At 43.6% G+C, this 26,382-nt stretch overlaps 1 protein-coding gene across 4 annotated transcripts in view; it reads right to left on the reverse strand.

The window, feature by feature from the left end:
- PTPRC (protein tyrosine phosphatase receptor type C) overlaps positions 1-26,382 on the reverse strand; it is a 260,568-nt gene that overhangs the window by 163,027 nt on the left and 71,159 nt on the right. For all 4 annotated transcript variants that reach the window (XM_069737345.1, XM_069737344.1, XM_069737343.1 and 1 more), the window contains exon 3: positions 13,166-13,186. In XM_069737345.1, coding sequence (XP_069593446.1) covers positions 13,166-13,186 — 21 coding nt within the window. The remainder of the gene's footprint in view (positions 1-13,165; positions 13,187-26,382) is intronic.

Consider the following 26,382-nt stretch of genomic DNA (forward strand, 5'->3'; position numbering starts at 1 on the left):
TTAAAACTGATGCTGAAATATAGAATATTAAATCAAAGGAGAATGTCTGCCCTCCAATAATAATTTTTTCTATGTAGGTTCATCTTATTTCTTGATAGCTGTAAAACCTCCTTTTTTCCTATGCACAACTTTGGATCCTCCAGTAGTGCCCAGCAGCCCTAGAGGTTCCTCAGGAGCTAACTACATACTGGAGCTAATGGAGCTCAATAATAGCTGTATGCAGTAAGCTCACATGCTCCCTCTAGTGGCAGGGAGCCATTACCTACATTGTCAATCAATGTCTAGGCAAGGGATTTCAAACTCTGTCTCAGAAAAATTGAACTTTGGATCCTGTCAGTAGCATCTGCAGGAAGCCAGATATCTAAATGATAAATTAGCATCTATACAGATAAGTTGAAGCTCTGTATGAAAAAAAAGAACCCTTACTGCTATCAAGATATACAGCATAAAAATAACATGGTATTAACAGCCCAACGATCAGCTGTTATTAGCTCTGGTGACAGCCAGAAGTAAATATTGGACAGAACTGCATAGTTCCGCTCAATGTGCAGTGATTGCTGGCAATATTTAAAGGGGTATTTCCATCTTCAAGATTCTATCCCAATACATAGTAGGTGTAATAATAATAATAATAATAATAATAATAATAGTAGCAAATACCTCCAATTAGAAATGTAGTAGAGTTATTCTGATTAGCTGTGTTGCTTACCCCATGTGTATGGCATTGCAGTAGTATAGTTATGGTTATGACCACTTACATCTAACTAACTGTCGCTATGTGAGTAGTTGTAACCATGGAAACCTAAGGTACTGCAATGCTTGCACATGGGGTAACTGGCATAACAAAGCAGAAGAACTATACTACATTTCTAATTGGAGATACTTACTAATAATATTATTATTACACCCACGACATATTGGGATAGGATCTTGGAGATGGGAATAGCCCTTTAAGAGAAGTGGTGCTGATGATTGATTCGTAGAGGCAGTGGGTGACGGACCGCCACCAATCTGATATTGATGGCTTATTTAGAGGATATTGATGACCTATCCTGGTCATTAATATCATATGACTAGTGTTGAGCATTCCGATACTGCAAATATCGGGTATCTGCCAATATTCGCTGTATCGGAATTCCGATACTGAGTTCCGATATTTTTGCGAAATCGGATACCGGAATCAGAAGTTTCCATAGTGCAATGATGCACTATAATGGAGTGTGTGCAGTGCGTGGGTGGAGACTGCATGTCTGTGTGTGCGGGCGGGTCTGTGCGTGACTGTGGGGGGGTCTGTGTGGGCTGCCGGGACTCTGTGCGGCCTACCGGGGGCTGTGTGCATGCCTGCCGGGGCTCTGTGCGGCCTGCTGGGGCTCTGTGTGGGCCTGCCGGGGCTCTGTGTGTGCCTGCCGGGGCTCTGTGCGGGCTGCCAGGGCTCTTTGCAGGCTGCCGGGGCTCTGAGCAGCCTGCCGGGGCTCTTTGCGTGCCTGCCGGGGCTCTGTACAGGCAGCCGGGGCTCTGTGCGGGCTGCCGGGGCTCTGTGCAGGCTGCCGGGGCTCTGTGCGTGCCTGCCGAGGCTCTGTGCGTACCTGCCGGGGCTCTGTGTGGCCTGCTGGGGCTCTGTGTGTGCCTGCCGGGGCTCTGTGCGGGCTTGCCGGGGCTCTGTGCGGGCTTGCCGGGGCTCTGTGCGGGCTTGCCGGGGCTCTGTGCGGGCTGCCGGGGTTCTGTGCTGGTCTGCCGGAGTTCTGTGCGGGCTGCTGGGGGTCTGTGCAGGCATCATCCGATGGGACTTGTAGTGCCTTCCGGGGCTCTGTGTGGCCTGCCGGGGCTCTATGCGTGCCTGCCGGGGCTCTGTGCGTGCCTGCTGGGGCTCTGTGCTGCCTGCCACACAGCAATGCCAAAAGTGAGACTAGGGACTATTTTTTATAGCGGTGGAGGAATACAGTGTGGAAGGATACCTTCCTCCCGTCATTGTGTTCCTGGAGCCCCTAGAGAGCGGTTGCATCAGCTGATGCTGCCGTTCTCCACGGGAGATCGTCGTGGGACACTCGTGGATTTCTGCGGACAGGGAGTATATTGGTTGCTTGTTATTTTAATATATAATAATACAGGTGACACTGGCTTCGGGGATCAAAATTACAAGTAATGGTGAGTATGTACTCTATGTTATATGTACTGTATATCTGTATGTATGTATTGTATGTAATGTATGAATGTAATGTATGTAGCATGTATGTTGTATGTATGTTTTTTTTTTACATTCAACACATTAGCTGGATGATGGGACTACAACTGTCCCATTATTGGCTAGTGTGTCAATCAGTGTCACTGTTGCAGGCATCGTCCGACGGGACTTGTAGTCCCGTCGGACGATGCCTGCACAGACCCCCGGCAGCCCGCACAGAGCCCCGGCAGGCCGCACAGAGCCCCGGCAAGGCCGCACAGAGCCCCGGCAGCCCACACAGAGCCCCGGCAGGCCCGCACAGAGCCCCGGCAAGCCTGCACAGAGCCCCGGCAAGCCCGCACAGAGCCCCGGCAGGCCGCACAGAGCCCTGGCAGGCCACACAGAGCCCCGGCAAGCCTGCACAGAGACCCGGCAGGCTGCACAGAGACCCGGCAGTCCGCACAGAGCCCCAACAGCCCGCACAGTCCCCGGCAAGCCCACACAGAGCCCCGAAAGGCCGCACAGAGCCCCGGCAGCCCGCACAGAGCCCCAGCAGGCTGCACAGAGCCCCACCAGACATGCACAGAGCCCCGGCAGGCACGCACAGAGCCCCCGCAGGCACGCACAGAGCCCCCGCAGGCCGCACAGAGCCCTGGCAGGCCGTACAGAGCCCCGGCAGGCCATACAGAGCCCCGACAAGCACGCACAGAGCCCCGGCAGGCACACACAGAGGACCGGCAGGCAAGTACAGAGCCCAAGCAGGCCATACAGATCCCCGGGAAAGACCCGCACAGACCCAGCCCACACACACAGACACGCACAGTGTTCACCCATGCACCGCCCACACTCTTCCCCCCTCCGCAACAGGATGTAGAAGGACAGAAAGGGTTTATTTACATTCCGATATTTGTGTCCCATTGACTTGCATTGGTATCGGGTATTGGTAGCGGCGATATCCGATATTTTTTGGATATCGGCTGATCCAATCCGATACCGATACTTCTTGATATCGGAAGGTATCGCTCAACACTACATATGACCCATTTAAGGCAAAATAATCGTATAAAAATATATGTAGAGCTATTGTCTAATTCCAAAATCACCAGATTAACAGACAATAATTGCTCCTATACAACTACCTTTAAAATCATATTTGCATTATCCCTTCTATTAGGCAAGGGGACTATTTATCTTTTTGTGAATGTAGTTAAATTGTCTTGTCTTTAAAGAGAATCTGTCAGCAGGTTTTCACTAATTAAAGTTCACTCACACGAGTGTATAACACGGCCGTGTACTATGTGATGTTTTATTGGATAGCACTCAGCCCAATGTTATACTATGGGACAGTGCAGATTCGGCATGAGAAAACAATGGCAGCATGCTAACAGTCAATGTCGACCCTTTAAAGAGCCTTGTCACATGACTTCGGGGTACTGCCCCTCGTCAGTGCAAAGTGCCTTGGCAGCTTTAAGTCTCCTCACCTCGACATGCTTATCATGTCACTCTCCGTAAGGAGAAACGATACTTCTTGGATCCCGGTCAGACGCCTCTCAATCAGCCAAACCAGATCTCACACTTTGCACTGACAAGAGGCAGTACCCCAAAACACAGTGTCTGCAAATTGAGATTCTGGTTTGGCTTTTATCCTAAGTCATGTGACAAGGCTCGTTAAAGGGGTTGACATTGACTGTTAGGATTGCTGCTTCCAATAGGTGGCACTAGAGTTCTCTGTAGAGACAATTTGCATGGTTTATTCAAAATGTTTCCTATACTGACATCTATTGCCCGAAGTGTAAAGGTGCAAGACTTTTGTCACATGACACTTTCTCGGCACATTTTACCACGGAAGCCTCTAGAAGCTGCTGAGAGAGGAGTCGGGGAGGAGTTCCTCTCCTTCCTGTGAGGAGCGAAGGTGAAAAACCAGCCTGAGCGATGTGAGGAGAGGTGTACTTCCTAGGCCGCCACAGCCTACGCCAGGAGGGCATGTTAAATTTCAATCTTCATAGAGACAGAAGAGATAGAGCTGTACTAGGGCTCTTCTGCCATGCTCCACACCTTTAATGGTTCTGCCAGTGTTAGGGCCTCATGTTTTACTGCATCTTCTACTGTACGCTCTGCGACAGGGACCTGAATCCGGACTTCATCGTGAATAAGCAGTGAACACTATTTCCACAGTGAACCAAACTGTGTAGGCCCATCCCTGGTAGTAATATGGCTGAAGGACTGTGTGAATTAAGATAGTAACCAGGTATATAACCGGCAGTCAGCCGATCACTTTATTTAAGCCATTAACTGGGAAGATTGCATCTTAAAAGGGATGGTGACCATCTCTCTTGCTACCTAAAATTTCAAGCTTGTATGAAAGACTGTGATACCATCGCTATGGACTATGCATTATGAAGTGAATACAGTACAGACTCCCTTTTAACCCCTTTCTGACCTCAGACGGGATAGTACGTCCGAGGTCAGATCCCCTGCTTTGATGCAGGGCTCCGCGGTGAGCCCGCACCAAAGTCGGGACATGTCAGCTGTTTTGAACAGCTAACATGTGCCCATAATAGGCGCGAGCAGAATCGCGATCTGCCCGCATCTATTGACTAGTTAAATGCCGCTGTCAAATGCAGACAGCGACATTTAACTACCGCATCCGGCCGGGCGGCCGGAAATGACGTCATCGCCGACCCCCGTCACATGATCGGGGGTCGGCGATGCTTCAGAATTGTAACCATAGAGGTCCTTGAGACCTCTATGGTTACTGATCGCCGGCAGCTGTGAGCGCCACCCTGTGGTCGGTGCTCACAGCCCACCTGATTTTCAGCTACATAGTAGCGATCAGCAGATCGTTGCTATGTAGCAGAGGCGATCGTGCTGTGCCTGCTTCTAGCCTCCCATGGAGGCTATTGAAGCATGGCAAAAGTAAAAAAAAAAATGTTAAAAAAAATGTTAAAAAAATAAAAAAAAATATAAAAGTTTAAATCACCCCCCTTTCGCCCCAATCAAAATAAATCAATAAAAAAAATCAAATCTACGCATATTTGGTATCGCCGCGCTCAGAATCGCCCGATCTATCAACTAAAAAAAAGCATTAACCTGATCGCTAAACAGGGTAGTGAGAAAAAAATTCGAAACGTCAGAATTACGTTTTTTTGGTCGCCGCGACATTGCATTAAAATGCAATAACGGGCGATCAAAAGAAGCACCAAAATGCTATCATTAAAAACGTCATCTCGGCATGCAAAAAATAAGCCCTCAACTGACCCAAGATCATGAAAATTGGAGACGCTACGGGTATCGGAAAATGGCGCAATTTTTTTCTTTTTTTTTAGCAAAGCTTGGAATTTTTTTTCACCACTTAGGTAAAAAATAACCTAGTCATGTTAGGTGTTTATGAACTCGTACTGACCTGGAGAATCATAATGGCAGGTCAGTTTTAGCATTTAGTGAACCTAGCAAAAAAGCCAAACAAAAAACAAGTGTGGGATTGCACTTTTTTTGCAATTTCACTGCACTTGGAATTTTTTTCCCGTTTTCTAGTACACGACATGCTAAAACCAATGATGTTGTTCAAAAGAACAACTCGTCCCGCAAAAAATAAGCCCTCACATGGCCAAATTGACGGAAAAATAAAAAAAGTTATGGCTCTGGGAAGGAGAGGAGTGAAAAACGAACACGGAAAAACGAAAAATCCCAAGGTCATGAAGGGGTTAATTACGTTAATACCCTTGTCAGCGTTCATCCTTGAAACTGTGCACACACATACTAAGCGGCTGTAAGGGCTCAGTGTGAGGGACACAGGGTTGGCATGCCACAATGCTGCCTGTGACATTCCTAGTTTCTTTATTATTGGCCGGCCCTGGCATCTATAACATCTGGTTCCCCCTGGGCACTGCACGTGTGAAATATTGGACTGCACTCGCATGTTATCTGTGTGCAGCCCAATTACCGTGGACACTGGCAATGGAGGAGTTGGAGAAATTACTTTCTTCGCTTTCTCTGCACCCGTGCTGTGATTCTCTCATGCGACAGAATCGGATCACACTCAGATGACACTTGGCTCAATCTCTGACTGAATTTGAGCCCAGTGTCATTTGCATAATCAACCTGATTCTCTCACATTAGAGAATCGACCGCTGTTTATCCCAGCCATATTTTGACAGTAGCATAATATAGGATAGGATGCCCTGATTCCAGGTGTGTCTCACTCATTAGGCTCTATATTGTTGTTTCAATGCAAACAGTGTGTAATCTGCAGGAGGTAAACACTGCCGGACTACAGCTCATGTGACCAGCAGTCCTGCTAATCTGTGTAACTCCGCCCCCACCACTATGAAGCAACCTGCTTACAATGCACAGTGTACACAGAAAACTACACAAGCACCCTAGTAAGTGACACATCCCAGGAATCAGGCATTCTTGCTCTATGTTATGCTGATTCCAGATTATATAGCAAAAACCTGCTGAAGATTCCCTTTAACCACATCACTCTGGATTTAAATGCACTAAAGTCAATAAGAGCTGCTCATTGTTGCCTGTCTGTGCGCCGGAAGTGATCAGGTATAGATTTCTAGTGTCATTTATGCCATCTGTCAGTTTCCAGGAGGCCCCTGTCCGTAACTGGTAAACCCTGCCCACTTTTTGCTCCCCTGTTGAAAACTAGCAAGAAAAACAACAGGAAGTCACAAATTTTTGTGCAAATAATGGCATGCACCAAAATGTGCTCTCTATGGCACCGACTGCTGCTCTGGATGCCAGAAATGATCCCAGAGGAAAGAGTAGGATCGGTTCTAGCATCAGTTTCCATCCTGTGGATGGTGGTAGAGTGAGGTGCAGGTGAGACTGGTCCTAAAGAGGAGAAGAATATAGCGAATAGTCAGTATAGCTATATTATATATACTTCAGATGTATTTTATTAGTCAAATAAAAAATGCCGCTATCTGTAAACAGACCTTTGTCTTATTAAAAAATATAAAATTTTAATTAAAAATTCATTTAAAATCTGCCCGAGCTCATGTGAGCCTCAGTTTTCCCTAAACTTCGTCTTCTTTGTTTAAATGAATCACCTCTAAACTGGAAGCAATCCAACTTGGAAAGTTCTTATTTTTAATAGGTCGTCTTAACGGTAATTGGCATGTGCCAGTCCGATCTGGCGCGGTCACATTTCGAGAATCTACTGGAAAGCTTAAAGGTTTGACTTTTATACAAAAAAGTTCTCATCCACAACTAGCTAAAAGTGCCCAAAGGCTGGCAACGTCCTTTATATTTTACGTCTATATTTATGAGCATAATTGGTAGCTGTTTTATAGAAGCCGGTTTGCATGTGACATTTAATAGCTATTTTACAGTGGAGAGAGGAGTAGAATATTAGCAATGCTGCTTTTAATATCCTGTCGTTGAATAAACCTAATCCACCCTACATGTAAAGTTGTTTGGATGATTAAATTCAATGAAAAATAAGCCCTATAGCCAAAGGGTCAAATTTAATGGAGTCTGTATGTGATCCAAGTGATAAGATGATAATTACTTGGATAAAAGACCCATTGTGGGCAGGTAAAGCAAATAAAGCCATTCATCGTCATAGTCATTTATTTAAAACACATTTCGGCTTTTAAAAGGGTCATATCCCCCCAAAATCAAGGTATACCCTATATGTGGGATAAGGGATAACTTGCTGATCGCTGGGTGTCTGACCACTGGGATCCCAAGAAATCCCAAGATTGGAGATCTTCAGCCCTGCACTGAATGGAGTGGAGGACTGGATGCTCAGTCTCTGCTAAATACATTGTCTATAGGTCTGCTGAGTGCTCCACTCCGCTATTTCTGGTATTCCAATAGACAATGAATAGACTGGAGGCCAAGAATGTGCTCCTCTGCTCCATTCAAGATGGGGCTGCAGAGTCTCATTCTCAGGGATCCGGTGCTCCAATCACTGGATCGCTAGGGTTCTCTGCAGTTAGATCCCATTTGATCAGAAGGTAATCTGCACTTCAATGAATAGGGAGTAACTTGACTTTTTGGGGAATACTCTTTTAAGATTGAAGACAATAATATCTACTTGGCTTATTAACAATCCATTGTCAATTTCAGGGAAGGCCAAGACAACCCACCATGTAAGATTGCAAATTGTCATCATCTTAGAGTATTGGCACTTTTGAAAGTTTAACTTGGCTGCTTCCATAGAGGATAGTTGTATTATACCTCTTCTTCAGTGGACACCTATGGTGGCCATCAATCTAGACCACAGCCACTATCGGTCATATATCATAGCTGCTAAGCCCACTCGCCAGGGTGCACCTAGCCTTACCCACAACCAGCAGTGAAACCTAAACAGTAAAACGTTTGTAATTTCATTCATTTAGTGATGTCAATTTTGGGCCTGCATTTCTTCAGATGATCAGAATTCCCACATTCGTAGCTAAAATGACCATAAATTTTAATTTTTATGTGAGCTGTAGAGGCAAAACTGCTTTTAGATGAAATTACACAGGACACCTACTAAGCAGAGAGCAGTCATGCCAGCAAACGCTGTTTGGACAGTCATACTGTAGTTGTGCTTGCTCCCGGGATCATAATCCCCCTGTGCTGCCTCACAGTATGTCTGGTTCATCTGCAAGTGGATCGTAAGTGCTTTAAAGGGAATCTGTCACCAGTTTTTTTTTCCTCTCAATCTGAGAGCAGCATAATGTAAAGACAGAAACCCTGATTCCAGCGATGTGTCACTTACTTGTTTGATATCTTTTTTTTATAAAATCACTGTTTTATCAGCAGGAGATTATCGCTAGAGGACAAGTAAACCTGCTGCCAAGTAGTCCTCCATATTCAGGAGCTCTGTATAACCCTGCCTCCATCTCTGATTCACAGCTTTCTGCCTATGCATGGTGTATAGGATCAAAATTCATTGCACACTCTAATATTTGGGCGATGCAAGAAAAACATATTCATTTGAGTCAGTGAAAAATCTCAGGAAAAAGTGATAAAGTTACTATATTTAACTGTGGACGTTTCCACCTGTCCAGGCCTTATTCATTACATCGCTGTAAGAAAATCACATGAGTGACAAATTCACATGCATGAAACATAAAATCACAAGGAAGCTAGCTGCATAAAATACTCAAGACATATTCTCGTATTCTGGGGACTGTCTCCACATAAAAATACAGTTCTACCTCCAGCACCATACAAGTAAGCATTATCTATGAGGTCGGCCAATGATGCCACCCATCCAGTTGCCTCCTCCACCCGGTGACAAGTGGACCCTCTCCATGCAGTGTAGATATCTTCATGCTAATTCAGTATGTCCTCTCAGGGATTATACTATATGGAATGTCATTTCATCATTCAATGTCTTGAGTATTTTATGTTTCATGTACGTGAATTTGTCACTCGGGTAATTTTCTTTCTTACAGCGACGTAATGAATAAGGCCTGGACAGGTCGAAACGGCTACCGTTAAATATGGTCGCTCTGTAACGTTATCACTTTTTCCTGTGATTGCTCTTTTTTCTGTTTTTCTCTGACTCAAATAAATATGTTTTTCTTGCATCACCCAAATATTAAGAGTGTGCGGTGAATTTTGATTATATGGATTAAGGGTTAACTGGCCCATTACACCAGCACCTTGCTAGGAGACAGAGTGCAAGCCAATGCTCCTCTGCGTAGTGTACACAGAAAGCTGCCAATCAGTGGTGTACGATGGGTAATATAGTGCTCAGCATTCAGAGAACTGCTGTAAAACAGTAATTTTTTTCAAAACTGCAGCAAGCAGCTCAATAAGTGATACAATACTGGAATCAAGGTCTTTGCCCTCACATTATGCTGCGCTCAGATGAGGTAGCAAAAACCTAGTAACAGATTACCTTTAATATACAGTGGGGAAAATAAGTATTTGATACACTGCTGATTTTGCAAGTTTTCACACCTACGAAGAATGGAGAGGTCTGTAATTTTTATTGTAGGTGCACTTCAACTGTGAGAGACAGAATCTAAAAATAAAAACCAGAAAATCACATTGCATGATATTTACATAATTAATTTGCATTTCATTGCATGAAATAAGTACGGTAATTTATACAATAGAACAACAGAACGTAGAATTTGGTACAGAAACCTGTGTTTGCAATTACAGAGGTCAGATGTTTCCTGTAGTTCTTGACCAAGTTTGCACGCACTGCAGCAGGGATTTTGGCCCCCTCCTCAATACAGATCTTTAAGGTCTCAGTACGGTCGCTGGACAACATTGAGTTTCAGCTCCCTCCAAAGATTTTCTGTTGGGTTCAGGTCTGGATCCTGACTAGGCCACTCCAGGACCTTGAAATGCTTCTTACGGAGCCACTCCTTAGTTGCCCTGGCTGTGTAATTCGGGTCATTGTCGTGCTGGAGGACCCAGTCACGATCCATCTTCAATGCTCGTACTGAGGGAAGGAGGTTGTTGGCCAAAATCGCGTGATACATTACCCCATCCATCCTCCCTTCCATACGGTGCAAGTGTCCTGTCCTCTTTGCAGAAAAGCACCCCCAAAGTATGATGTTTCCCCCACCATGCTTCACGATTGGGACAGTTTTCTTGGGGTTGTTACCCTTGCGGGGTAAGAATCTTTTTTACCCCACGAGGTGAGACCTTGCATGGAGCCCCAGACCGAAGAAGATTGACAATCATCTTGTGTTTCTTCCATTTTCTATAATCGTGCCAACAGTTGTCACCTTCTCACCAAGCTGTTCACCTATTCTCCTATAGCCCATCCCAGCCTTGCGCATTTTGTTGCTGGTGTCCTTAGACAACCTTTTGGTTTTGGCCATGGTGTAGAGGTCGGAGTGTGATTGATTGATTGTGTGGATGGGTCTTTTATACAGGTAATGAGTTTAAACAGGATCAATTAATACAGGTAATGAGTGCAGAGTAGGAGGGCTTCTTAAAGAAAAACTATCTGGTCTGAGAGAGCCAGAATTCTTGCTGGTTGTTTGGTGATCAAATACTTATTTCATGCAATAAAAGGCAATTTAAATATTATAAAAATCATACAATGTGATTTTATGCAAAATCAGCAGCGTATCAAATACTTATTTTCCCCACTGTACCTCCACAATAATACAGCAGTGAATCCTTCTCCTGATCAATGTGATATGGGCTGACATCCTGATTGTTCTCCTCCCTGAGGCCGGTAAGGTGCTCGGGTTATACAGTAAAAAATCATCACTTAAGGTATGTGAAGAATAACCCTCTGCATAGATCCAGAAAACTGGAATTTGTGATTAATAAACTTCTGAGATTGCATAGTACTGCATCTGCTCCCTCATAAATAGATTGTTTCTGAGCCACCAACTTGTGAGATACATCTGACATTAACAGTGATTCTTACCTCCAGCCCAGTATAGGCCTGATTCATACAGTGCAGTTTTTAATGCAAATTATTTAGTCAAATCATGGATTAGATAGTGACAGGAAGAGAAATATAAAAAATGTCTGTCTTTCATATCTTTCCTTCCTTTAGGATCTACTTTCAACTTTGCTTAACTTTGTTCTAACTACAGCAATCTGTACGTGTGAACCAAACATTTCTGTTGACAGCCACAAAAAAATGTTTAAAGGGAACCTGTCACCCCCAAAATCGTAGATAGGAGGCCCTGGACCCGGACCGCCCTTGGGTGAGTATAATTTAACCTTTTTCTCATCTTTTAGGATACATCGGGGCTTATCTACAGCATTCCAGAATGGTGTAGATAAGCCCCTGATGCCGGTGGGCTTAAGCTACTTTCACACTAGCGTTAACTGCAATCCGCCGCAATGCGTCGTTTTGCAGAAAAAAAACGCATCCTGCAAAAATGCTTGCAGGATGCGTTTTTTCCCCATAGACTTGTATTGACGACGCATTGCGACGGATTGCCACACGTCGCATCCGTCGTGCGACGGATGCGTCGTGCTTCTGCGGACCGTCGGGAGCAAAAAAACGCTACATGTAACGTTTTTTGCTCCTGACGGACCGCTTTTTCCGACCGCGCATGCGCGGCCGGAACTCCGCCCCCACCTCCCCGCACCTTACAATGGGGCAGCGGATGCGCCGGAGAAATGCATCCGCTGCCTCCATTGTGCAATGCGTTAAACGCTAGCGTCGGAATCTCTCCCCGACGCATTGCGACGGGGAGATTCCGATGCTAGTGTGAAAGTAGCCTTAGCTCACCTTCGATTTTGGGGGTGACAGGTTCCCTTTAATACTGATTATTATTCCACATTACTATTTCATGCAATTTTCTACTACACTTATATTAATGGAGATTTTATATTTTAGACATTTATGGCATTTTCGGCAGGGATCCACACCTATCTATAACTAGCATAAAGGTAATTGGAGAGAGTCCCGAACATTTGCAGTCTCCTCTCCATTCATTTTCTACATGTAGGTGGTGGTGGTGGCGGTGTTCACATATGGTCAGCGCTGTGTCGTCGCTTCCATCTGGATTTTACCCAAAACACAGGATTTTTTTTATTATTCTTATTTGCCTCCCTATTGATCAGTAATGATGGCAAAACTGATGCAAACATATATCAGTTGCCATCAAGATGTTACATGAAACATTGTGTTCTGGCTACTGGACTTGGAACTTTCAAATTATAGGATCAGTTTCCATCCGGCTTTTTTGCTAAGTAGTGGATGAAAATGATGAAGAAACACCCGACATATCTGGTCCTAGTCTAAAACATTTTTTGCTTATCCGGCGGAAATAGCATGCACATCTAGGGTGGAAATATAGCTACACCTTTAAATGTAACACAATAAAGAATTTATATGATAAACTTTCAAAAATTGATAGAGTTTATCTCTACTATCCAATCTATTCAAACAGAGCATCTACATGCATGCAGCATACTAAATGTATGCTCCAGTGTCTTGTTATAAATCAGCTATATCTAATGTATACTATTTTAAACATGTAATATATATATATATATATATATATATATATATATATATATAACTTTAAACAATGATAAGTTTGAGTGGCATTACATTACCTGGTCCTGGTGACGATTGTCCTGAAAAAAGACAAAATATTAAAGAATGTTTACATCTGGGCATACTAAATATGATCATGCATTAATAAAGTAAACATTTCCTGAACCTAAGGCTTGAACTTGTTGCTGAAGTATTAAAAAATGTCCCTGTAATATTAGTTAAATAAGCGCATCAATTAGACAAATCCACCAATAGATGGAGCTAAAGTACACTCTTTCCTAACCACAGCACAAATGAAAATGTGTGCTCATGTAGAGCTGCATGGCAATAGCAGCCTGCAGGGGGCACTCTTGTCCCAATAATAGTAACTAACATTTATATAGATAGATATCTATCATCTATATATATATATATATATCTATATCTATCTATCTATCTATCTATCTATATATATATATTCTGAGTTGATAAAGCGCGCCTTTCATTAAATACGAGACTTTATAGATATATTTAAGGTAAGGAATGAAGGTGCTAGATCGGAGTTGACAAAAACATTAAATAAACTATCATTAACTTAAAATGAGACAAAGACTAGTTAAACATTGGGTTGTCTTTCTTACAGCTAGTTTACAAGGAATCTCTCCTCCTGCCTTGTATGTACTATATGACGCATACATGCAAATTCACATTTTTATATAGAATAAATATTAACTCTCATAACTAAGCTAAAATTCCCCATAGACTGTATTAACACAGTATAAACACAGTTGCTAATGAAAGTAAACCTACTGTGAAAAGATGTCTAGTAAAAAGTTGTGGCACTTGGACGCCTACCAGATACTTCCAATTTGTACGTGAGCTCTAAAATCCACATAGAAGGAAATGTAGGCAATAATGTCAGGGAATTCTCCGGAGACTTCTTGACTGGGTTGAAAACTGCTTAAAAACCTCTGATTTTAAAAAAACAAAACAAAAAAACACCTTGCTTTGTGAAAGATATAACATATCTTTACACAGGGCCACTTCTAGAATGTGTTCTGCCGAGGCGAATATTAAAAACTGTGCCCCCCGCCACCACCATCATCATCCTCATAGACCTTTATTGGAGGCGCAGGCTCTGCTCCATCCGTCTTGCAGTGAGGAGGATGAAGTACTCAGCGCCTTGAGTCAAGATATTGGGGTCACTGTGGCAGTCTGATAACCTGTGCATCAATGATAAAGATCACTTATAAGATAATGTCTCGTTCTGTTGTTTCAGCCTACCATAAATTCTCTATGGCGGTGGCCCCTAGCTAGACATGTGCCGTATCATGACCAAAAGTGTCTGTAAGCTGCTGCTACATCAAATCATAGTGCAGGTGAATGGGGTTTCATTTCGACACCACATACAGCAAGTGTTTTTTAGTCATTGCAACCTGCTTGTTGCGGTTGCAGGAGCTTTTACTTCCAATGTGTCCACATTTGCTTGCATCATACCACAATTTTGCAGAAATTTGGTTGTGTCATGGGTCGTGGACAAAGTTGTCATATATTCCCAATTCCCTAATGCAAAAAAGCCTGTGAAAACTGTTCAGACGTAAGTCATCTGATAACGAGACTGACTGGTGGTAATTCTGCAAATTGGGATAGCTAACTGCTGTGTCATGGCCAGACAGCATCAACTACCCGTGTGTTCAGCCTAATGCCTCCATAAACATTATAATGTATTGCTTTGTCAAATATTACATGCTATTATGTACATAAAATCCATACAATATATACATGTACACACCATACACCGCATAGCAAATGTTCATTACATACACATCACAAACACTCAAACACACTCACACAGAATCTGCCTCCAGAGATTATTTACATGAAAGGGGCAGTTACCAGCGTGAGACGTGTAGACCAGGAGAGCAGAGATCGGCCATTACTCATCACACTGGTAACCATTGTAAACTATTACTCATCACACTGGTAACCATTGGACATCACACTGGTAATGACACCTTTTATTTAGAATAGCTTCTGGAGGCAGATTCTCCAGGAGATCAATGTCCGGCTCAAAGATCTTAACAGCTCATTTACATATTAACGTGCATTTCTCTGGAATTAGACAATTGCCTCGCTGATGCCAAGGAATGCATACATTCATGAAGCAACAAGAGAAATGCAGCACTCACCCATATCCTTTAGGCTAAAAGTCCTCTACGGGTCAGATAAAACGCAAAACGGCCGTAGTCCGCGCTTCTCTCTCTCCCGCGCAGTAGCTCCTTTTCTTTTTACCAATGTGGCACCCCTAGGGGTATTTGCCACAAAAATAGTTACTGACAGTAAGTACAAATACTAAAATAGCAAGACTGCACTACCACCTCCGGCCAGAAGGGGGAGCTCCAGAGACTCCCCTTGATCCATTCTGGTCTGAGAGAAGAAATGGCAGTTGGGCTAAGGAGCTGATAGTGAGAGGTCATACAGTTGAATCTCTAACAGCCCTGTGACTGTTACCAGGCCTAAATCACCGGCCTGAGGAGAAGAGGGATAGAGAAAAAGGACATTGTGAGAACCGGGTAGCATTAATCACTACCCAGAACAGGCGCAAAGACGGATACCGGATCCGTGGCTGTATTCATTATATATAATACAGCAACCGGAAAAACGTGAGGTGATATCAGCTTCACTAGGGCCGGACGCAGCAACAGACACAGAGTTCAGCGGTACTCCCAGAGGGGGTAAACCGATAAAAGGACTCGGGTTGCCCGTCGAACCAGGACCCGGAGGGGACAGATTGGGCCGGCAGCCAGTTCACATACAGCAGCAGGGCCACACAGAAATTGCGCACAATAAGAGGCGAAGACCCCGGCAGGGTCAAAGTAACTCAGAGTTCCCATACAGACTCCGGTGACAGGACTGGTTGTAAATCCTTTTATGTTAAAGTAAACTGGTTAAACGTTTCAGTGCCTCAGTCTTTCATTTGGACAATAGCCATCTATCCAGGATCGGGATCGTCACCGCTGGGAGAACCTGCTGCTGATCAAGTAAGTGCCTGTCCCCTCATGATACCCCTTACACTGTGCATTGCCTGAGGCCACAGCACCGGGTCAAGCCACCCGTGACATCCCCCTCAAGAGACAGACTCCATTGGTCCGGTGCTGGGTATCCCGGTCTCCTGGGCGTCACACCTGCATATCACTAAGATGATGTCCACATGAACGAAATAAAGGACTTTTTGCCTAAAGGATATGAGTGAGTGCTGCATTTCTCTTGTTACTTCACGAATGTATGCTATGCTTGCAGCTTTGCACATCCCTGATATATCCTAGCCTATGTATTTATTGGAAACATTAACCAGACAAAAATGTGGAAAATTTGTGCCCCTTTCTCTTTCTGTGTGATATCAAGGTATCATTTTATTCAGCTTCTTATGACCTACAGGCCCATAGATGGCTTAGAGGGGTTGTCTCGACCGAAGAATTCCCTTTAAAGAGGTCCTATCCTTTGCTCAGAGGCGCTGAGCTCACTGATTGTCTGCGAATAGAGCTGGAGTGATGGAGGCTTCAGATCTACTATAGCTCTTCAGCCTCATTTACATATTAGAGCAAGCATTAATTTCTCATTAGCAAAGGAAGGGACTGGCCATGGAAAGGTATTGTCTAAGGCTAGTTTCACACTAGGGCTGCAGACTTCCTCCATGAAGCCCCGCCCTCGGCTGCACCTCCGCTGCTAGCTCCGCCTATTTCTGCATGCGGCCTGCTTGCGGCCTGCGTACCTATCGTTAACATTAGGTATGCAGGTCATGTGGCTGTATGTGGAGGCTTCCGCATTCATCGTTTTGACGATGCTTAAAAAAAAATTGCCACAGGCTGCATCCTACGCTGGTCGCCGCATCGTCAAAATGACGCATCCGCATATAGCGGCACGACCTACGTACCTAATGTTAAAGATAGGTACGCAGGCTGCATGCAGGCCGCATGCAGAAGTAGGCGGAGCTAGCAGCGGAGGTGCGGACGAGGGCAGGGCTTCACGGAGGAAGTCCGCAGCCCTCCGCAGATCAGGTAAACGCTACTGTGAAACTAGTCTTACTTGTCTTTAAATAAAAAAAATAAAAAAAATGCGTCTAGTGGCAAACACAGCCCTAGTCATCAATATTCTCATCCTGGAAAACAACTTTAATTAGGCACTTTACTATGTGTAGTAGTAACTTCTAGCTCTCAATTTAATCAAACTTTTTCCAAAAAGAGTAACAGAGGAGAACACTGACCCGGAATTGAAAGAAAACATATTGCAGCATTGGCATTTTAAAGGGAATGTAAAAAAGATCTTGTCAGTTTGGGTCTTGGAGTGGCAGACCTAAATCCCGAAAGCTCATAGAATGGCAGAGGATGAGTAATGTCGGAGATTTTCCCTTGAAATTAAAGAAATTGTAGCGGGTGAAAACTGAAACTCGTCAATACTGTTGTGACAAAACCCATTGCAAAGTAGTTTAGGAATCTAAAATCAGATATCTGGGTAGATTTTGATTTTCTTTTACTACTTTTAAAGTATTTATAATAAATATAGTTACTGATATATATTCTAAGGTGTGAGATTACGTATCAGAACAAGAATCTGTCAGCACGTGGATCCACCATATTTCCCCTTGTGCATTACTTGTACATAACTGTTATTTAGCGATGCATTTGCTACTCCATACCCATTTCTGTACTTGGTGGAAAATAGAAAGTCGGCTTTTCAGTACTAACTGCTCTGGGCAGTTTCTATGATTGTCATGTATTTGAGTGCTAAAGCATGACAATCATATGAAAAGCATGAGACTTGACAGCACCGCTTTCCTTAACCTCATATACAGTTTCAGCACCAAATAATTTACTATGATTGCATGGAACGTGTTCTGTGATACACTGGGACTAATAACAGCACACAAGCCTGCTTCAACGTCAGTAAGGACCAAACACAATGTTGCCACTCGTCTTTACGTCTTCATCTATAAAAACACGGTCTAATTAAGAAGCAATTCATTATGGCTTTTCTGCTTCCAGTTTAAATTAGAGGTGACCCAGATAATACTCCAGCCCCACTGACCCAAGAAGAAAGCCTGATCTGAGGAGTGCTACTGCACATCAAGCCAATGCTGCTGAACGAGGCACTTACGGCACTAATCTAATCCTATTTCATATCTTGTATATTTTTTTAATGTTACATAAGAATTAATGTTGGATTACCTAATATTCCTAAGCAGTGAAATAAAGCTGAATCTAGAGCAGAATGATAATGCATGTAACTCACCTAGCTTTCCATACATACGGCCATTTAAATAAATCGAGATTTACATCAGTAGCCAAATATAAAGAGTGACCGTTGTTTTAATTTTTATTTAATAAATTATTAGTTTACATCACAATAAGCAACTTTGTCATATACAGTGGGGAAAAAAAGTATTTAGTCAGTCCCCAATTGTGCAAGTTCTCCCACTTAAAAAGATGAGCGAGGCCTGTAATTGATAACATAGGTAGACCACAGCTATGAGAGACAAAATGAGAAAATAAATCCAGAAAATCACCATGTTTGATTTGGCAGGATTTACAGTATTTTGCAAATTATGGTGGAAAGTAAGTATTTGGTCACCTAAAAATATGCAAGATTTCTGGCTCTCACGGAACTGTAACTTCTTCTTTAAGAGGCTCCTCTGTCCTCCACTCATTACCTGTAGTAATGTCACCTGTTTGAACTTGTTATCAGTATAAAAGACACCTGTGCACACCCTCAAGCAGTCACACTCCAAACTTCACTATGGTGAAGACCAAAGAGCTGTCGAAGGACACCAGAAACAAAATTGTAGCCCTGCACCAGGCTGGGAAGACTGAATCTGCAATAGGCAAGGATCTTGGTATGATGAAATCAACTGTGGGAGCAATAATAAGAAAATGGAAGACATACAAGACCACTGATAATCTCCCACAATCTGGGGCTCCATGCAAGATGTCAGCCCGTGGGGTCAAGATGATCACAAGAATGGTGAGAGAAAAACCCAGAACCACAAAGAGGGCCTAGTGAATGACCTGCATAGTGCTGGGACCACCGTAACAAAGGCTACCATCAGTAACACACTACACAGCCAGGGACTCAGATCCTGCAGCAGTGCCCTGGGCAACCGCTCAGATTGACCGCCACCATCAGGGCATTACTGCCCTGACTGGCGTGTGGGCCCGGTGGGCAGAGGGGGGGCGCATCGGGCCCGGTCTCATCTGCTCACCGGCCCCTACCGGCGCTGCGGCAGTTTAACGCTATTGACGTGCGGGCGCACCATAATTTTCAAAATAAATCTTGCCAAATCAGACAAGGAGATTTTCTGGATTTGTTTTCTCATTTTGACTCTCATAGTTGTGGTCTTCCTATGATGTCAATTACAGGCCTCTCTCATCTTTTTAAGTGAGAGAACTTGCACAATTGGTGGCTGACAAAATACTTTTTTTCCCCACTGTACCTTATCAGAGAAATCTGCTTCTTTCTCCTCATGGTCTGATCTTTCATTCTCAATTCATGGATAAAATCTGTTTTCACTAAAGACAGATTACTACATTACTGAGATAGTAGACAGCAGTCAGTGCTTTTAAAGGGAAACTGTCACGATTCAAAATGCTACCAACCTTTGCTATAGGGTTAATCTGCAGGTCAATAGCATTCTAAAGCTGCCCCGCCAGCTCAGCTACTGGTAAGAAATGAGCTTTATTTCCTCCAGGCACCTGCGGTTTCCAGTTATAGAGGCGTGGCTTCAGTCATCGCTCAGTACATAGTAATCTGTGGCTGTAGCCACGCCCCTGCCCTGACTGGCAGCCAGCACTGTACTGATGCACTGCTGAGCTGGCTGTCAGTCAGTGTGGGGTGTGGCTACAGCCATGGATTGTTATGTACTGAGTAAGGACCGAATCTACGCTAGTTGCGCTTTCTGTGCAGCAGCCGCATAGCTTTAGAGCGATACTAACCTTCAGATTAACCCCATATATGGAGGTTAACAGAGTTTTGGGACATGATAGGTTCCCATTAAGAGAGGGAGAAGCAGGGAGAAGCTAGAGGCAGACATATACATTCTATGACAAATTCTTCTGAAATGACAGTTACAATTCTCCATAGAGCTTTATGAGCACCATCTGTCCTATTTCACTAATGGGAAAATCTGTTTTCGCCGAAGACAGATATTACCCGTGAACTGAGAATTTTGAGAAATATGATCAATCCAGGAGAAAATAGCAGATTTCTCCAATAAAATATAATAAAATATAGTACAAAGTAGCTTATTTTCACATGAAGGATTGATTTGTGAAAGAAAAATGATAATGACAATTTAAGTGTTAGAATTTTACAGTACCAGCTAAAGCTATAAAATTTCAGAAATCTCCTGCAGACACAGTTTTTTTTATTCCTGGCTAAATTTGAGCACTTCAGCATTTTTGAAAACCTACAGCTTGTCAATACTTTCAGTGTTTGTGCAGCATTTTTTTCACCCATAGAAAGCGATGACAAAGTGCAAAAAACGTGCGTTTTGCAGTGTTATGGTCAATAAAACAAAATTTATTAACACAACTCTAGACAAATCACACATGCTAGCCACCTGAAAAATGCAGCCGATTAAAAGCAGCTTTTTTTACTACCAAGATTGAAGGTGCTGGGTGCAGAAAAAAACGCTGCAAAAACGCCACTTGTGAATATAGCCTTTCAAATAAGATAGCATTGTCTAACAACTCTAGATTGCCTTTTCCAATCTCCTTTTCCAGCATTTGTTAATTTATCAGAATTTTTGCACCTCTATTCTATCAATGAGGATGTATATTGCAGTAACCCTTTGCAGTACCACTGATGAACAGGAGAGCAACTGGGGATAGATAACATGATGTGCCCGTGATGATTATCCTATATTGCTGATGGGTTTCTACTTTTTAAAGGGAATTATTTTGTGTTTAAATTAAGTTTTTATAATAAAAGTATATTTTTTTAAGTTTAGGATATCATAATGTTTTATAGAAAAAAATCTTACAATATGAATCCGGCTAACTAAGCTTAATATTAAGCTGATACTTCCCTTTTCCAGTAATCTCATTATCATTATAGGCAAATGAATGACAGATATATATAGAGATGATAACACAGGATCACACAGTTTACAATAGGTGCAATTTTTTTCTCCAAAAAGTATCTGTGTGACTATGAAAATTGTACATTCATACTGAAGGCATCAAAACTATGAACTAACACATGTGGAATTATATACTTAACAAAAAAGTGTGAAACAACTGAAAATATGTCTTATATTCTAGGTTCTTCAAAGTAGCCACCTTTTGCTTTGATGACTGCTTTGCACACTCTTTTCAGTTGTTTCACACTTTTTTTGTTAAGTATATAATTCCACATGTGTTAATTCATAGATTTGATGCCTTCAGTGTGAATGTACAATTTTCATAGTCATGAAAATACAGAAAAATCTTTAAATGAGGTGTGTCCAAACTTTTGGTCTGTACGGTATATACACCTATACTATGTGTAGACATTAATTTTATCTATTCTATTCTAACCTGTCAGTGTGATTTTACTGTACACTGCACTGAATTACCGGCTTTTTTATAGGACACCGATGCGTATTTCTCGCAAGGCAGACGTGTGGTCCATGCGTAATCCGTATTTTTCTCACCCCATACTTTCTTTGGCGTATTTTTGGAGGAATACGCTGACAATTGTAAAATACAGTCGAGAAATATATGGCTGATGGAAGCTGCCACATAGAGAAACATTGGTCCGTGTGCAATGCGCTGTTTTTGCGGCTCTCCCTCGCCCGTATTTCTCTCTAGTGTGACGGCGGCCTCATGGTTGCTGAGACGTTACTTAACCTGTAGGTGTATTTTGGGTCATTGTCCAGTTGAACACAAAGGTCCTAGTATCCATATGTATTTGCATCTACAAAGATGCGGATATAAATGAAGATGCAAGAGCCAGAACTTCCAGGATCAGCCTCCTGCCCAACTTGCAGTGTTATGAAGTCATCTCATCACGCTGTAGATGTCGTCAGGGTGCCGCAGAGTACTGGAGGGTATGGGTGCAACAGCATCAAGGAAAAGGTATTGCTTGGTGATCTAATTATGAAAATTGGGCAGCATAGTAAGATATGAGGTGCACTTTATGAAGATGAGTCAGTTAAGGGGGTGTTCTCAGTATGGGCTTTGTAGGGGGACTCTGGAGATGGGGAAGAATAAGGGAAACCCTATGGAGATGGGACAGTATAAGGGGTTTCTGTATGGAGATTGGGCCGTATATGGTTGCTCAGAGTGGAGATGGGGCTACATATAGGGGCTCTTAGTGTAGATGAGGCATTTAGGGGGCTCAAAATGGAGACAGGGCCATATAGAGGGGCTCAGAGTATACACAGAGCCATGAAGGAGGGATCAGCGGCAAAGCAAAGCCATATAAAGGGGCTTGGAGCGGAGATGGAGCTCTATATGGGGCTAGGAGTGGAGACAGGGCTGTATAGGGGGCTTAGAGTGGAGATGGGGATATATAGGGCGGCAGCTCAGAGTGGAGACTGAGCAGTCTGTTGGGCTTTATATTGAGATGGGGCCGTCTTGGGGGTTCTGGATGGTAACAGGGCAGTTTTATGGGCTCTAGATGGTAATGGGACAGTCTGGGGGGCTTTGTATGGTGATGGGGCAAACTGGGGGTTCTGTATGGTGATGTGAGACTGGGGGCTCTGTATGGTAGTTAGGGAGTTTGGTGTGGCTATGTATGGCGACGGGGCAGAATAGATGGTCTCTATATGGTGACGGGGCAGAATAGGTGAGCTATTCAGCAGTGCTAGAGTCTCTTTGTGGAGATGAGGTAGTATGGAAGGGTTCTGTATGGCGATGGGGCAGCAAAAGGGAGGATTTATATTGATATGGGGCAGTGTTGAGGTATCTGTGTGGAGATGGGGAAGTATAGTTCATCTCAATATGATGATAGGGTAATATGAGGGGGGCTCTGTATGAAGATAGAAAAGTATGGAGGGCTCTGTATGGAGATGGAGAAGTAAGGGAAGTCTGTGAATGGAGTAGGAACCTACCTGGGCACCACTAGTAGTAGTGCACACGGCTTTATCTTGTGAATGGAGTAGGGGCAGCATGGGGGGATGTCTATGAAGAAGGGGCAGTGTGGGAGTTCAGTATGTAGAGGAGGTTCAGTATAGAGTGGAATACACTAAAGAGGGGGCTGAATATGGAGTGAAGGCATAGCGAGGGCATAGCATGAAAAAAACAATGAGCAGGTCATAGTTCATAAAGGATGATGGTGTAGTGGGTACAACTCATAAGGGAGGACAGTGATGGTTGTAGTTCACCAAAACATACAGTATTGTGGGAGTCTTAGTTTAAAAAGGGGGATGGTATGGTAGGAATATTTTATTGGAGAGGACAGGGAAGACACTATGTAATATGAAAAGGACAGTGTGGTATAATTTTTTGTGCAGGGTGCACAGTAAGGAGCAATTATTTAATCTGCATGGAGGGCTTATTAAGGGCACAGCATGGGTGGAAATTTTTGTTCAGGAGCATTATAGTGAAACTGTTATTGACTTATCTGAAAAATACATTGTGTGTGCATACCATTAGTTTGACTTACCAGTGGGCTTAACCATTTAAAATGCCCAGGGAAGCATGAATGCCAATTTTGGCCCTGGGAATAGGGCTCAGCACTGTATGGATCCATGTACCGACACTGACTTTACAATACACATGTAATGAGATGGGCACATTGCCCACATTCTGCTTTGAAGAACTTGGGATGTGTATTGTTGCAAAAGTATTTTGATGTGTAATGTGAACTGTGACATGCGTTATGTTGTTGATGCTGTGTTATGCCTGACAGTAGGGAGAGTTAGAGTTAAGTTTGGGATTAGCCCAGGATGGGAAGTAGTTAAGGTGAAAGGACAGTGTTGTGAATTCTGTGGCCAAGCTCCCTCCTGTGGTCGTGAGTGGTACTTCGGCTGGTTCTGTCTATCAGCTTCCTTTGGTGGATGAGAGTGGTACTGCGGCTTCTGAGTTTCCTTCCTCAGGTGATGAGGTTAAGTCGTTAGGTGCTGCTCTATTTAACTCCACCTAGTGCTTTGATCCTGGCCTCCAGTCAATGTTCTAGTATTGGTCTTGCTTCCTCCTGGATCGTTCCTGTGGCCTGTCTCTCCTGCATAAGCTAAGTTTTGCTTGTGTCATTTTTGTTTGCTATTTTTTCTGTCCAGCTTGCTATATTGGTTTTTCTTGCTTGCTGGAAGCTCTGGGACGCAGAGGGAGCACCTCCGTACCGTTAGTCGGTGCGGAGGGTCTTTTTGCCCCCTCTGCGTGGTTGTTTGTAGGGTTTTGTGTTGACCGCAAAGCAATCTTTCCTATCTTCGGTCTGTTCAGTAAGTTGGGCCTCACTTTGCTAAATCTATTTCATCTCTGCGTTTGTATTTTCATCTCAACTCACAGTCATTATATGTGGGGGGCTGCCTTTTCCTTTGGGGTATTTCTCTGAGGCAAGGTAGGCTTATTTTTCTTTCTTAGGGCTAGCTAGTTTCTCAGGCTGTGCTCGAGGTGCATAGGACTGGTCAGGAGCGCTCCACGGCTACCTTTAGTGTGGTTGGATAGGATTAGGGATTGCGGTCAGCAGAGTTCCCACGTCTCAGAGCTCGTCCTATGTTTTTGGTAATTGTCAGGTCACTTTGTGTGCTCTGAACTTCAAGGTCCATTGTGGTTCTGAATTACCTGTTCATAACAGTACTGGAGGCCTAAAGTACTAATGCTTCTCAATAGAGGGAAAAGAGAAGTTCTGAGACCATTTTTTTTTCTTTGCACTGTGTTCTGTCTTTCTTTTCCCCTTTACATCAGGGTGGTTCAGAACACAGGTGTGGACATGGACATTCAGGGTCTGTTCTCTTTGATGGATAATCTCGCTATAAATGTACAGAATATTCAAGATTTAGTGGTTCAGAATCCTATGTTAGAACCTAAAATTCCTATTCCTGAGTTATTTTCTGGAGATAGAGCTAAGTTTTTGAATTTTAAAAATAATTGTAAACTATTTCTGGCTTTGAAACCCCGCTCCTCTGGTGACCCAGTTCAACAAATTAAGATCATGATTTCTTTATTACGTGGTGACCCTCAAGACTGGGCATTTTCCCTTGCACCAGGAGATCCTGCATTATGTAATATTGATGCGTTTCTTCTGGCGCTCGGATTGCTGTACGATGAACCTAATTCAGTGGATCAGGCAGAGAAAAATTTGCTGACTCTGTGTCAGGGTCAGGATGAGATAGAGATTTATTGTCAGAAGTTTAGAAAGTGGTCCGTGCTCACTCAATGGAATGAATGTGCGCTGGCAGCTATTTTCAGAAAGGGTCTCTCTGAAGCCCTTAAGGATGTCATGGTGGGATTTCCTATGCCTGCTGGTCTGAATGAGTCTATGTCTTTAGCCATTTAAATCGGTCGACGCTTGCGTGAGCGTAAATCTGTGCACCATTTGGCGGTATTATCTGAGCATAAACCTGAGCCTATGCAGTGCGATAGGACTTTGACCAGAGCTGAAAGGCAAGAACACAAATGTCAGAATGTTTCTACTGTGGTGATTCCACTCATGCTATCTCTGATTGTCCTAAGCGCACTAAGCGTTTCGCTAGGTCTGCCACCATTGGTACGGTACAGTCGAAATTTCTTTTGTCCGTTACTTTGATCTGCTCTTTGTCTTCCTATTCTGTCATGGCATTTGTGGATTCAGGCGCTGCCCTGAATTTGATGGACTTGGAGTTTGCTAGGCGCTGTGGGTTTGTCTTGGAGCCCTTGCAGTGTCCTATTCCATTGAGAGGAATTGATGCTATGCCTTTGGCCAAGAATAAGCCTCAGTATTGGACCCAGCTGACCCTGTGCATGGCTCCTGCGCACCAGGAGGATATTCGCTTTCTGGTGTTGCATAATCTGCATGATGTGGTCATGTTGGGGTTGCTATGGCTACAAGTCCATAACCCAGTATTAGATTGGAAATCTATGTCTGTGTCCAGCTGGGGTTGTGTACATGGTGATGTTCCATTTCAGTCTATCTCATCATCCGCCCCTTCTGAGGTCCCAGAGTTCTTGTCTGATTACCGGGATGTATTCGATGAGCCCAAGTCCAATGCCCTACCTCCGCATAGGGATTGTGATTGTGCTATCGATTTGATTCCTGGTAGTAAGTTTCCTAAGGGTCGACTGTTTAATTTATCTGTACCTGAGCACGCCGCTATGCGGAGTTACGTGAAGGAGTCTTTGGA

This window comes from Ranitomeya imitator, chromosome 8, assembly GCF_032444005.1.
Source record: "Ranitomeya imitator isolate aRanImi1 chromosome 8, aRanImi1.pri, whole genome shotgun sequence".
In the NCBI taxonomy this organism is placed as follows: Eukaryota; Metazoa; Chordata; class Amphibia; order Anura; family Dendrobatidae; genus Ranitomeya; species Ranitomeya imitator.